The sequence below is a fragment of the Rhinoraja longicauda genome, chromosome 10 (genome assembly GCF_053455715.1).
Source record: "Rhinoraja longicauda isolate Sanriku21f chromosome 10, sRhiLon1.1, whole genome shotgun sequence".
Classification (NCBI taxonomy): domain Eukaryota; kingdom Metazoa; phylum Chordata; class Chondrichthyes; order Rajiformes; family Arhynchobatidae; genus Rhinoraja; species Rhinoraja longicauda.
Window position 1 is genome coordinate 17541690 of NC_135962.1, and position 14558 is coordinate 17556247.

General features: G+C 39.6%; 1 protein-coding gene across 1 annotated transcript in view; it reads right to left on the bottom strand.

The window, feature by feature from the left end:
• Window positions 1-406: 406 nt before the first annotated feature.
• Window positions 407-14558, bottom strand: part of dcaf5 (ddb1 and cul4 associated factor 5) — a 41223-nt gene continuing 27071 nt past the window's right edge. Inside the window, exons 7-9 of the mRNA XM_078406292.1 lie at window positions 12468-12534; window positions 11108-11235; window positions 407-2975 (exon numbers count right to left, since the gene is read on the bottom strand). Coding sequence (XP_078262418.1) covers window positions 1110-2975; window positions 11108-11235; window positions 12468-12534 — 2061 coding nt within the window. The 3' untranslated portion in view covers window positions 407-1109. The remainder of the gene's footprint in view (window positions 2976-11107; window positions 11236-12467; window positions 12535-14558) is intronic.

Genomic DNA, 14558 nt, shown 5'->3' on the forward strand with positions numbered 1-14558 from the left:
CATAGAAGAACTTTGTCTAAGAAAAATCAAACAAGCATCTTATGTTATTTAGTGTCAGGCCACATGCTCAGCAGCTGTAATGTGCTATTGTGTCATGCAAATAGATGTGCCAGCAATAATCTTGGTTGGCTATCTTCTGCTCTAAACTGGAATCGTCCAAGCCCAAAAGATGGGGCACCTCTACACCAGACTATGTTAAGCAAGTCCATTTTCCACTCTTTTGAGACGGAAGTACACATATGACAAACTCATTACACCTACAATGAGGATTGTGGTTAAAATTGACAATTGACGATCTCCTTTGGCCTGTGAAGCAGCTCTTTGCCTTCTCAGCTGCATTAGAACACCATGGCGGTAGGAACACAGAAAAACACAGATTGCAAATGGCAATGTTTATTTTTCTCATCAGATAAAGAAAGTGATAGCTGATCAGGTGCCCACTGTGCAGGTGTTGTGCTTCAAATAATTCTTCTTAAGAAATTAAACACAAAAACTTTATTCCTGACCACAGTTGTCTAACTTGTCTTCATCAACAGATCCATGTACACAACCAACTTCTAAACATTTTTCCTAAAGAATCAAACTGTTTTACCACTTGCGTGAATAAAAAGACTACCATAACAAGGTGGCAATTTAAAATAAAAACAAAAATACCTCGAACTATAAAGTGTTAGACTTCAAAAACACTTCATTTGTTTACTTGTTATTCTATGGGCTTTAATATTTTAAATTCAATGTCAGCCCCAATGTAGAAATTTGCAGAGTGAATACGAGGGAAAGCTCTGTAACAATATGATCTTTGAGACACCAAATGCACCATTAACCCTTGCTTGGCATAATGAATACTTAAACACAAGAATTACAAACCCTCTGGGCCAAAATGGATATTTGAATCCAAAGTTAGAAGCACTCCAAATAATTTGTATTTTATATACCATTATCATACACATTCTAAAAAAAAAATCTGTATTAGCATTTCTTCAGGAAATTTAATTATTTACATAATTGTTAAAAATTCTCACTCTTTTACAGACCAACAGTTTGTTGAGTTTGAGAAAAATGCTTTTAGTGACATTACTAAGCACTGGTATTGGATGTGTGCAAATCTATCATGTCTTCTGTTTCTTCTCAGCTGGGGAATAGTCCGGATCTCGTTCTTTTCGCAGTCTTTTTAACCCTCCAGAAGGCTGGTCAGCCTCAGCTGATGACAGAGTCCCTTGGGGACAATCAAAAATGTTTACTTTGGCTGCCAAGCCATTCTTAGTACATTCTGAATGCTCATTTATCCCAGGCTGGGAGCAGTCTTCCTTATGGTGCAATGAGGCTACCTGTGCACAGTCACCAGATTCAGACTTGGATGCCGTGGCTGATTCGTCCAGTTGGTTTGCATGTTGCTGATCAAATAGCCCATTGTTGTGAAGATTGCAGGGAGCCTCTGAACAGGATTCTTCCACGTCACAAGTCCTGGTTTTGGATTTATCAACATGGTCTCTCCACCATTCATCAGAATTACTTTGCGTTCCAACCAAAGTAATTTCTGTAAAAGGGGCAGTTTGAGATGATGTCAATTTAATGAATTTCTGTCCAGATTCATCTCTAGTTACTTGTTGAACATGCTGGGATTTTGCACATTCTAATACCTCTGTGCGGTCACACAGTTCTTGTGTTTGGTTGCCAAATATTTGATACGGGTTAGTTAAATTACTGTTGTTGCCCAAAAGGACCGATTTCCCATTAAGCTTTTTGGCCTCATAGCAGTGCTCTGTGCTACTCGGGACATCTTCTACACCATGTTCCTGTTCTCCAGGCATCATTTCTTTTGCAGATGCAAAAGTACCGCCTTCATGAATAAGAAGGGCAGAGTACTTGGTCCTTGCTTGCAGAGAGGTGCTGCTTTCCCCATTATGTTCATCCAAACATTTTTCTACTCTAAATCTTTGATGAGATCCTGTTGCACTTTTCCTCACAGCATCACTTTCTTGGGTAAACATACCCAATGTGCCATCCTTCTCACTCATGTCTGGTGCATCACAAAGAGATAAAAATGACATGGAACACCCTTTTGATTTCAATTGTGACTTAAAGGTACTTTGGATCTTGCTGTAGGCCTTATAAACCTTTCTTACCTCAGACTCGCTATCTGAGCAGGGAGATACCCTTCCTCTAATGTTTTCGACCTCGGCACTACTCCTTTCTGGTGAAGATGAAGCAGACGAAGAATGGTTACCTCTTTGTGATCGAGAATCGTTGGCATTATTTTCAGCAATATTTTGTTTTACTTTGAGGTGTGGAATATTCCTTTTTTCTCGGCGGAGTTTCTGCTTAGCTCTTGAAGCATTTCTTTGGCGCATCGATGCACGCCGCTTACCATTGCTACTGGAACTACTGGAATCATTTGCCTCTGGGCTTGGGGATTGAGGCCTTGTCACAGGATCAGTATCTGATTCTGTAGTTACTTGGTGAAAGTTGTTTTCTGAGGAATCAGAGTCATTAGAAAGAGTCAGAAGTAGCTCGTCTTGATAGCGTCTGAGCGCGGACAATCTTTGTTGACGAGACCGCACGTCCTCCCTGGTTGTTGAAGTGTTGGAGGGCTTCTGTCGGCCCAGCGTGTGCGTCCCCTCGTCAAATTCATCTCCTTGCTGGGCCGATAATGGCAAGGAGGCAGAAGATTCAGAATCACTGTATCCCGATCGTTCACTAGCCCCTGTATTTAGCTGAAGAACTGTATTCTCACTCAGGTCACTGTCAGAGTCAGAACTCCAACCCTCTATCTCTCGGCGTACAAGAGAATCAAAAAAAGCCATCATCCTTGGGTCTTCCTGAACCGATTGGTTAGCATAATCATGAGATAGACCACTGCCACTGTTTAAGACCAAGCTGATGTACTCTTCATGAGTATAAAGGTTGCGGGTGTCATCATCCACTTCTTCCTCCAGGTCTCCAGCACACTCTGGTTGGAGATATGGACTCCACACCTGGATTAATGAAAGCACACAAACATTTAATATTTGCACCTACATTAACATTGCAGAAAATATATATTTTTCAATTATAGGACGGCACAGTGGCACAGCTGTAGAGTTGCTGCCTTACAGCGCTAGAGACCCGGGTTCGACCCTGACTATGGGTGCTGTCTGTATGGAATTTCTCCCCGTGATCTGCGTGGCTTTTCCCCGGGTGCTCCGGTTTCCTCCTACACTCCAAAGACGTACATGTTTGTAGGGTAATTGGCTTGGGAAAATTGTAAATGTTCCCTGGTGTGGAGGATAGTGTTAGTGTGTGGGGATTGCTGGTCGGCGAGGACGAAAGGCCTATTTCCTCGCTGTATCTCGAAACTAAACTAAAGCACATTAATGTGACAAATATAAATCAAACCCAATTATTCTGGTTTTGTCATTTAATGATCTGAAGGTAAAATGTATTAGATTTCAAGAGCTTTGTCAAAACAAATCTAAATTGTGGCATAATCACATTTATATTGAATCCTTTTGTGAATAATTTATAAGAATCAACCAGAGGATAAATTATATATAAAATTAAAACCAATTCAGTTTTGTTATAAGCTTGCTGGTGTGTCTTGGCCACAACAACATTGGGCGGCACAGTGGCACAACTGGTAGTGCTGTTGCTGCCATCTCATAGGTTCGATCCTGACCTCGGGTGCTATGCGTGTTGAGTTTGCATGTTCTCCCTGTGACCATGTGGGTTTCCTCAGGGTGCTCTGGTTTCTTCCCACAGTCCAAGGACATGCCAGTTTGGAGGTGAATTAGCTTCTGTAAATTGCCCTTGGTGTGCAGGGAGTGGATGTGAAAATGGGATAGTACAGAACTGGTGTAAATGGGTGATTGGTGGTGTAGACTTGGTTAGTGTGGACTTAGTGTGCCTGTTTTCATGTTGTATCTCTACACTAAACAGCATGACCAAATTGCTTGTACTTAGTCCTAACTATTCCAAGTTACTGTGGACTGGTGGAATAGAACAGGAGATAGCCGAGGATGAAGAGAAAAGATTTTGTTACGTCAGGGAGCTAATGTACGAATATGGGAATGCATGAGCAGGGTTCAGTAGTGGAAAATAGCCAGATGCATTTTTCTAGAAGTGAAACATTATAGGGGAGGAGACATTTATAACAGTCAAATCAATGCTAAAAATTGATAGCTTTGATAATTTGTTGGTCTGTTGGAATTGTGGTGAATCTTCTGTGCCTTAAGAATTGGCAGACAATATAACAATTTTGAAGTGGTCAGTGATAAGAAAAGATGACAATTGTGGGCAGAGAATTGATAAAAAGCTGCAAGCTTGTATTCATGTGGTTAAAAGTTGCAAGCTGAGAAAGGATACATCTGGGAAAGGCTACAGAAAATATCATGGCTGGGTTGTGTGATCAGGAGATGGGTTAAGATGACATAGAAATTCAAATGTTGTTGGATAACCAAATCTGTCTAATTACCTCTTGTATGCAGGGAGTGGATGTGAAAATGGGATAGTACAGAACTGGTGTAAATGGGTGATTGGTGGTGTGGACTTGGTTAGTGTGGACTTAGTGTGCCTGTTTTCATGTTGTATCTCTACACTAAACAGCATGACCAAATTGCTTGTACTTAGTCCTAACTATTCCAAGTTACTGTGGACTGGTGGAATAGAACAGAAGATAGCCGAGGATGAAGAGAAAAGATTTTGTAACGTCAGGGAGCTAATGTACGAATATGGGAATGCATGAGCAGGGTTCAGTAGTGGAAAATAGCCAGATGCATTTTTCTAGAAGTGAAACATTATAGGGGAGGAGAAATTTATAACAGTCAAATCAATGCTAAAAATTGATAGCTTTGATAATTTGTTGGTCTGTTGGAATTGTGGTGAATCTACTGTGCCTTAAGAATTGGCAGACAATATAACAATTTTGAAGTGGTCAGTGATAAGAAAAGATGACAATTGTGGGCAGAGAATTGATAAAAAGCTGCAAGCTTGTATTCATGTGGTTAAAAGTTGCAAGCTGAGAAAGGATACATCTGGGAAAGGCTACAGAAAATATCATGGCTGGGTTGTGTGATCAAGAGATGGGTTAAGATGACATAGAAATTCAAATGTTGTTGGATAACCAAATCTGTCTAATTACCTCTTGCATTTGGAAAACAAGTTAATCACTAAATTCAGTACAAATGAGCATCTGACACAGGGAGATTGCTATCATCCAAACAGTTAACTTATTCCTAAACATGAAGCTTCGCTGGCTGGAAAAGCAAAGATTGCATGTCCTTTAATGGTTATGGAATGCTGAACAACTCCTTTGTTAGATTTTATTGATCCATTAATTTTCTAATCACCTCACGATTGAAACAACATGCTTGCACTCCAGTTTTGTGGGTTCTGAGATGACTTAATTGGTGTTGAGTTGTAATGTTTGCATGCACAATACAAACAATTCTATTCATAGAATTGCACAAAACAGAAGCTGGGCCTTTTATCCATCGTGTCCATGCTGACCTTTATGTCTATCCGTGCTGATCTTAGTTCCCAGCATTAAGTACAATATCAAAAAGATCTTTTGGGGAGTGGAAATTAGTCTATAAAGGTAATATTTTTATGTCCAGATTTATGTCCTGATTTCTATACTCGGGAAGCAAACGTGATAGTGTATAAGAACAGCACCTCATATTCTGCTTGGGTAGCTTACAATTCAACAATATGAACATTGAATTCTCCAATTTCAAGTATTACACCCCCAATGCCTTCACTTTTTCCTTTGTCAACCATCCACCAGCACCCATTTCTCCCACCCACCAGCTCCCATTTCTCCCATCCTGCTCCTGTTCCGTCCACTATACTCTCACCTCCCATCCTGGAGACCCTTATTTCCTTTTTACTTCCCCTCCCAACTTCTCTTTCACATTCATCTCTTCCTCAAGCTTTACATTTCACTCCTCCTCTCTCCTTATCGGACGGACACCATAGTCTTTGTCACTTATCTGCCAATTGTCCACCCATCTGCCAATTAACCCCCCCCCCCCCCACACCCTCACCTGCCAGGCTTAGTCCCACCCCCACCTGTCTTTTCCAGCTTTCTCCCTTGACTCCAATCCGTCTGAAGAAGGGTCCCAACTGAAAACGTCACTTGTCCATTCCCTCCACAGATGTCCCCTGACCCGCTGAGTTGCTCCAGCACTTTGTTTTGTGAAAAACAGGTGAATGGTTTAGCTGTGGCACACAACGTTTTTTCCCCTCAAATTCAACAATGCACTTTGGTTGCAGAGTCACAGGGAACATGTCGGTGAGGCAACCATCAGCTGAACATTCAAAAGCACCTCTTTAAATCCACTTTTAGGCAACATCTGGATTTACATAGATCATAGGTACCTCATATAGTGAAAAAGAACTTGTAGTGTTAAGATCCTCCATGCTCCCCAACATTTTTAAGTAGCTCATCTTTCAAATGCAGTCACTAACAGTCTGCAGGAAATTATTCCGGATTTTAAACCTGAATTGTAGTTATGTATTGGATATTCAGAATCAATTAATTTTATTCATTCATAAAAAGATGACAACTTTTGTTGTCGATCCTTAACTACCTGTGAACTGAGGTGACATTTCAGTGTCAATTACATTGGCGGGTCAAGTGTCATGTATGTGCCAGACTCGGTAAGAACAACACATTTCTTTTCTCAAGGACAGTAGTAAAGGAGATAGACTTCTAAGACAATCCGTAATTTCATGTTGACTTATGGAGAAAAGCATTTTTTTTTAAATTACACAATGTTTAAATGAATTACTCAAACATGCATATTTGACAGACAGACACACAACCACACACAGCATTTAAGACTCATGGGTAGTCTTGGACCAAATCTGCTGCAATCTTGGAATAACGTGGAATTTACACACAATTTATATCCTGCCAATATTATATATCGTGCTGACTGAGGTCATTACTTCCTGTAATTAAAATTTTAATACTAGAACACCAAGTTGGTATAATTTGGAATGGTTTCCTTTGAGATTGGTTCAGAACCCCTAATATAAAATAAATCTTGGAAGCACACAAATCTTTGCCCCGGGCTGTAAATATTTATTGAAAGAAAATCTCAGTATCACGAAGAAATCAATTATGATGAATAATTAAATACTGTCATTAGAGATTTTGATAATAACATTTTCCAATTCACAATGCAAAGTTACACGCCTACACAAACACTATAAACCTTAGATTTCTGGTATTTCAGAACATAGGAAGTAAGATGTAAAGTAGGCCGTACTGTACCTGGAACACACAGAACCAATGAATAAGATCTGGGCTGCTAGTATTTTTGATTGCAATTTCATTTTTCTTTCTGACCCCAATAGCCTTAAGGTAGACACAAAATTCTGGAGTAACTCAGTGGGAAAGGCAGCATCTCTGGAGAGAAGGAATTCTCTCCAGAGATGCTGCCTGTCCTGCTGAGTTAGTCCAACATTTTTTGTCTACCTTCGATTTAAACCAGCATATGCAGTCCTTTCCTACTCAATAGCCTTAATTTCTACAAAAAGCTAACTAAATCTCGTGCCTCGGTTATACTGAATATCTCAGCATAGACGACAGGAAGAAACTTATCCTTGGCACAGCTGCTGCACTAGTTCCAAATATGTGGCTAAGGGAATTATTAGTTCCAAATATATGGTTAAGAGAAATATCCTAAAACCATCTCGACTACATAATCTTGTGGATCTCAATGAGATCACGTCTCATTCTTTTAAACTCCAGAAAGTATAGACACAATATGCTTCATCTGTCCTCAGTCGACAATTCTCTCATCCCCCAAACCAAACTAGAATTTCTCTGCAACATTGCAAAGGTATAACCTTCTTTAAATGAGACCAGAGCTGCAAGGGGTATTCTAAATGCGGCCCTGTGTAGCGCTAGGAAAACTGTTCTTCAAATCTACCTTCTTTTTTTTTCTAGTTCCAATCTGATTTTGTGTTCTTCCTAAAATGGTTCTTTCACTCTCGTCTGATTCTTATCTCCTGAATGCCAACATCTGTGAAGAATGTTTCTTTTCAAAAGAATGTTGATCGGTTAAGAATTCATGTCCTTTACTACCTTTGATTGTGAACACAAAACTGTGTTGAATTCTTTAAATGTTCATTTCCCCATTGTACATGTGAGATCATAAAATCTTTTCAAAGCCGCAATATAAGCTTACTCAAAAGATTGAACACACATTGGCATGAAGTGACCACCCTTACTTTCACGAAAAAATCAGTGACATTAAAAAAGCTAGTAAGAGATACTGATATCTTTTCAAGAATTAAACTTGGCATTTCAAACTGCGTTTATCAAGGATGTAAAAAAAAGTTTTTTATGATTAGCTACCTCTAAAAGGTAGTAAGTAATAGAGAAAACAGTTACATTCACAAGCATTATGAAAACATAAGTAAAGAAATTTTAATCCCAGATTTCACTCACAAGACAGTTATTTTCCTGCATGGCATGCTCAACAAATATGTGCTGCAATTAAATTTAAATGTATTAATTAATTACTGGAGCTAGCCAAGGCCGAATGGAACAGGATCCCAGCAGGAATGACAATAGAACAGCAATGGCAGGAATTTCTGGGCATAATCCAGAAGATGCAGGATCATTTCATTCCAAATAGGAAGAAAGATTCTAAGGGGAGTTAAGAGGCAACCGTGGCGGACAAGGGAAGTTAGAGATGGAATAAAACTAAAAGAAAAGTTGGATAACATAGCAAAGAGTAGCGGGAAGCCAGAGGATTGGGCAACTTTCAAAGGACAACAGAAGGTAGCAAAAAGGGCAATACGGGCTGAAAAGATGAGGTACAAAGCGAAGCTGGCCAAGAATATAAAGGAGGGCAGTAAAAACGTCTTTAGGTACGTTAAGAGAAAAAGATTAGTAAAGACAAATGTGGGTCCCTTGAAGGCAGAAACGAGTGAAATTATTATAGGTAACAAGGAAATGGCAGAAGAGTTGAACAGGTACTTCAGATCTGTCTTCTCTAAGGAAGACACAAAACAATCTACCAGATGTACTAGAGGACAGAGGATCTAGGGAGACAGAGGAACTGAAAGAAATTTGCATTAGGCAAGAAATTGAATTGGGTAGACTGATGGGCCCGAAGGTTGACAAATCCCCAGGGCCTGATGGTCTGCATCCCAGGGTACTCAAGGAGGTGGCTCTAGAAATTGTGGACACTTTGGTGATCATTTTCCAATGTTCAATAGATTCAGGATCAGTTCCTGTGGATTGGAGGGTAGCTAATGTTATCCCACTTTTCAAGAAAGCAGCGAGAGAGAAAACAGGGAATTATAGACCAGTTAGCCTGACATCGGTGGTGGGGAAGATGCTGGAGTCAATGATTAAAGAGGTAATAACGGAGCCTTTGGATAGCAGTAAAAGGTTTGGTCCAAGTCAGCATGGATTTATGAAAGGGAAATCCTGCTTGTCCAATCTTCTGGAATTTTTTGAGGATGTGACAAGTAAAATGGATAAAGGTGAGCCAGTGGATGTAGTGTATCTAGACTTTCTGAAAGTCTTTGATAAGGTCCCACAGAGGAGATTGGTGAGCAAAATTAGAGCACATGGTATTGGGGGTAGGGTATTGACATGGATAGAGAATTGGTTGGCAGGCAGGAAGCAAAGAGTAGGAATAAATGGGTCCTTTTCAGAATGGCAGGCTGTGGTGAGTGGAGTACCGCAAGGCTCGGTGCTGGGGCCGCAACTATTTACCATATATATTAATGATTTGGATGATGGAATTAGAAGTCACACTAGCAAGTTTGCAGATGACACAAAGCTGGGTGGCAGTGTGAACTGCGAAGAGGATGTTAGGAGGTTGCAGGGTGACCTGGACAGGTTGAGTGAGTGGGCAGATGCATGGCAGATGCAGTATAATGTAGATGAATGTGAGGTCATCCACTTTGGCGGCAAAAACAAGGAGGCAGATTATTATCTTAATGGTGTTAGATTAGGTAAAGGGAGGTGCAACGAGACCTGGGTGTCCTTGTACACCGGTCACTGAAAGTAAACGTGCAGGTACAGCAGGCAGTGAAGAAAGCTAATGGCATGTTGGCCTTCATAACGAGAGGATTTGAGTAGGAGCAAAGAGGTCCTTCTGCAGTTGTATAGGGCCCTGGTGAGACCACATCTGGAGAATTGTGTGCAGTTTCGGTCTCCAAATTTGAGGAAGGACGTCCTTGCTATTGAGGCAGTGCAGCATAGGTTCGCGCGGTTAATCCATGGGATGGAGGGACTGTCATATGAGGAAAGATTGGACAGACTGGGCTTGTATTCACTGGAGTTTAGAAGGATGAGTGGGGATCTTATAGAGACGTATAAAATTATAAAAGGACTGGACAAGCTAGATGCAGGAAAAATGTTCCCAATGTTAGGGGAGTCCAGAACCAGGAGCCACAGTCTAAGAATAAAGGGGAGGCCATTTAAAACTGAAGTGAGAAGAAACTTTTTCACCCAGAGAGTTGTGAATTTGTGGGATTCTCTGCCACAGAAGGCAGTGGAGGCCAATTCACTGGACGAATTTAAAAGAGCGTTAGGTAGAGCTCTAGGGGCTAGTGAAATCAAGGGATATGGGGAGAAGGCAGGCACAGGTTACTGATTGTGGATGATCAGCTATGATCACAATGAATGGCGGTGCTGGCTCGAAGGGCCAAATGGCCCCCTCCTGCACCTATTTTCTACGTTTCTATGTTTGTACTAATTATGATGTACATGCCCATAAATCTGGAATTCAGAGCAACTTTGTAAACACTTGACCAGAAATACATTTATTTTGAGCCGAGAATATGCTGGATATTGAGGATTTTCTTTTGTTTCTAAAAGAGTAAATTTGTTGATGGCTATTTCAAACAATACAAAGAAACTATTAAACCAAGTATATTAATAGGAAAATCAATGCTGGAAACACAGTGTTAAATTCTGGCCAAAACACCATTCTGCTTTAGTTAAACATTTTGTTCAAGATGGCCGCGCCGTTGTGTTTGGCTGCCTGCCACTGTATGTTTCTTTTTTTTTTTCCTAATCAGATGTGCAGCACTTTGGTCAACGTGGGTTGTTTTTAAATGTGCTATACAAATAAAATTGACTTGACTTGACACGTACCTTGATAATTTTTTCCACTCCTGATGAGCAGATCATGTATGAATGAGGGTTGAAGCGCACTTGATTGACAATGGAGCGATGACCTTTCAATATCATGGATGCACCATTCACAATCCTGGCAGGGCCACCTGCGAACAGTTTATAATCAAGATTATGGCCACTAATCTTGCTTTTAAATACTTTGTGAAAAAATAGCAATGACATTATTCTTAACAAATGCAAATGATGCTCCATTCAGTTAGTTAAACTGGTTCTATACAAACTGTCACCATAATTGAAACCGAATGCATTATTGAACAACACAACTTTTAAAGGAAGTACAGATCACCCAATTACTTAACCCTAACAATTTCAGAATTCTTCACATTCTTTGTTCTTTTTCTAGAAGAATTGCGCCAGGGGGCAGGTGTAAACTTCAGCGATAACCCAAGCTGGATCCGAGAAGTCTGACAGCCTTACTCCGACTCTTTTCAGCCACAACTAATTATAAGGCTTCATTGTGCAAACTCCACTTCCAATATGGCGCTGGGATCCCACTGATCATATCCAACCCCGCTCCAAACATGTCCAAACATGGAAGGTGATCTCAGAGGTGTACTAGATCATGAGGGGAATAGATAGGGTGAATGCACAGAAGCTTTTACCCAGAGTAAGGGGATCAAGAATCAGAGGAAATAGGTTTAAGGAAAAGGCCGAAGATTTAATATGAACCCGAGGGCCATTTTTTTCTTAAACCACAGAGTGGTGGGTATACAGACGAGCTGCCTGAGGAGGTAGTATAACACCATTTAAAAGACATTGGGATAGGGACATGTACAAGAAAGGCTTAGAGGGATATGGGTCAAACATGAGCAGGTGTGTCTAGTGTAGATGAGGCATCTTGGTTGGCATGGATAAAACGGGCCGAAGGTCTGTGCTGTATGACTCTATGAGCTCTTAATAAATTTCTGAAATCTTGTCAAATTGCTCTAAGCAATTTCATTACTTGTCACAATGATCTGACATTAGCCAGAGAAAAAAAACAGGGCTTTCTCACCTGGAAGTCACCAAACCTCCCAGAGAAGATAACTAGACTAGCGACATATTTCTAACTCCAACAATTGGAATGAAACTGCTTGATCTTTGAACCAACATCATCATCCAAGCTCACTCTAAATGAAATCCCCCTAGCTGAAAAATGAAGATTTCTTAACAGGTCAGAGAATAAATAAAACATTTGAAGGAAATTAGTTAATCTAATTTAGCATTGGAAACATATTGTACTTGGAGCTTAAAGAGGGTACGGTCATTCTATTTGCATGTAGTTTTCTCTGCAGAGAAGCCATCAATAAAATTCAGTTCAGGCTGCTTCGTAACTCACCTGTCTCTAAACTGGAAGGAATACGCCACATGTAGAGATTGAAGTCATCTGAGCCGGAAAGAACAAACTGGAACGAAATGAAAAGGATCCATTATTCATGCAAATTTCAAACAGGTTGCTTGTTTTATAAAGCTGAAGATTACAAAACTTACAGGCTTGCTAACATTGCTTTAATACAGATAAATGAGAGGTGAATGCATACACAAGTCAAAACATATGCAGCCCAATGTGTTTTTTAAAAAATTCACCTCATGATGTATTGCTCAAAGAAACTGGCCAGAAAGCTTTTAGTTCAATTCATCTACCAAACTTTCTGCCTGAAGATTAAAAAAATCTTTACCACCTCTTATTTTTTGCTTCTCTCTCTCCATTTTTTTTCAGTTAGCGAGCCTTCATTTGGCACTAGCTAGCTCTAATTTCCAACCATGACATTCTACTTTTCTTTAGATTACAGATTATACTTCAGCAGTGCTATTTTGTCATTATTGTTAGCATTACTTCCCTCTCCTTTTGCAATTTTTCTGCTTTGTCTAAGCATCAAATAATACGAAGGGTGAAAGGAGACAAAGGGGGGGGGGGGGGGGAGTTATAAAGGGTGTTAGGTTAGTACCTAAAATTGGTGAATTTAATGTTTAATGGATCAATGTAAAATAGAGCACAGTGACAAAGGTATTAGGACTAGCATTTCACCATTGCTTGTTAACTCATCCAAGTACATCAAGTGTCACAATTTCCTGCAATTTGAAAAGCAGTCACATCTAACACAGAAATGAAAGAAACTTAAAACTAGCAATCGACCTAACAATGGAGCAAAATGAAAAACTTTAGCTCCATTATTCTAACCCCATGGATTGTCAACAGGGTTGTATCATTAATTCTCAAAATGCATATAAAAAAGCACCTTGAGTAATAAATAGACTTCATTTGGTACCAAACAGCGATAGGTTATCACCAAGTAAATGCATTTTATGCTGAGAATGTTAGCATAAAATAACTCTTGCAATAGTTTGCACTTATATCATACCTTTATCATAAAAAAATAAAACATTACATTTCTTCACAAAGTAATGAGCATAAAATGTATGTTGAGGTAGAGAAGTAAATGGATTTAAAGAAAAACCTTAGTCCAATTGGTCCATTTTAAGGAAGGTCTATGCAGTGAAGGAGCACAGAAATTTACTGAGGCAAACCAGAGTAGACTGCCTAAACAGCAAAGGAGATAGCAATCCAAGTTTGGTAAAATGAAAACACACAAGCCAGTTTCGCAAAGGATTTGAGAACGGTGCAGTGGGTTAAAAAAGTGTGAAGCAATGAAAAGATTTCAATATGACAGCTGAGAATGAGTCAGCTTGAAAATATTTTACATGAACGTGTCAGACACTTGGGAGCCCAAAGAGATGAATGAAAGCATGATAAACTAGACATGATAGAAAGCAAAGTATTGGAAATGCTGACATTTATGGAGAATGGAGTGTGTGAGAAAAATCGACGATATAATTGCTTTTGGATTTGACAAAGATATGAATGCGTGTTAAGATTGATAGAATGACAGGTTGAGAGCTTGATTTGGAGTCACAGAAGATTACATGCTCAAGGCTGATTGATACAAAATAGATTTTGAAATTACTAAAAATTTATGCTGGTATTTATACAGTAATGTATACACCTATTAAAATCAGGTAAAGTATGGTATTACATTTTCCACTTGAGTAAATTGTAGGCCTAATGATTGTGGGGCTTCATCATCTAACTACCAATTAATACGACAAACATTTTATTTGACAGGAATTGAAACCAGGAATTTTTGCAGTATGCTCAATCAAACTGATCGACAATACTTATTTTACAATGTTAAGTACAGATTGCTTGAAGTTATTTTTTCTATTCAGCACACACAATTGTTTGCTCGGGAAACATTAGGAAATAAATTCAGCTTTGCAAATTAAACCAAAGACTTGGGCCTTTTGGAAGGGTGGGCTGAAAGATGGCAGATGGAGTTTAATGCTGATAAGTGTGAGGTGCTGCATTTTGGTAGGACAAATCAAAATAGGACGTACAGGGTAAATGGTAGGGAATTGAGGAATGCAGTGG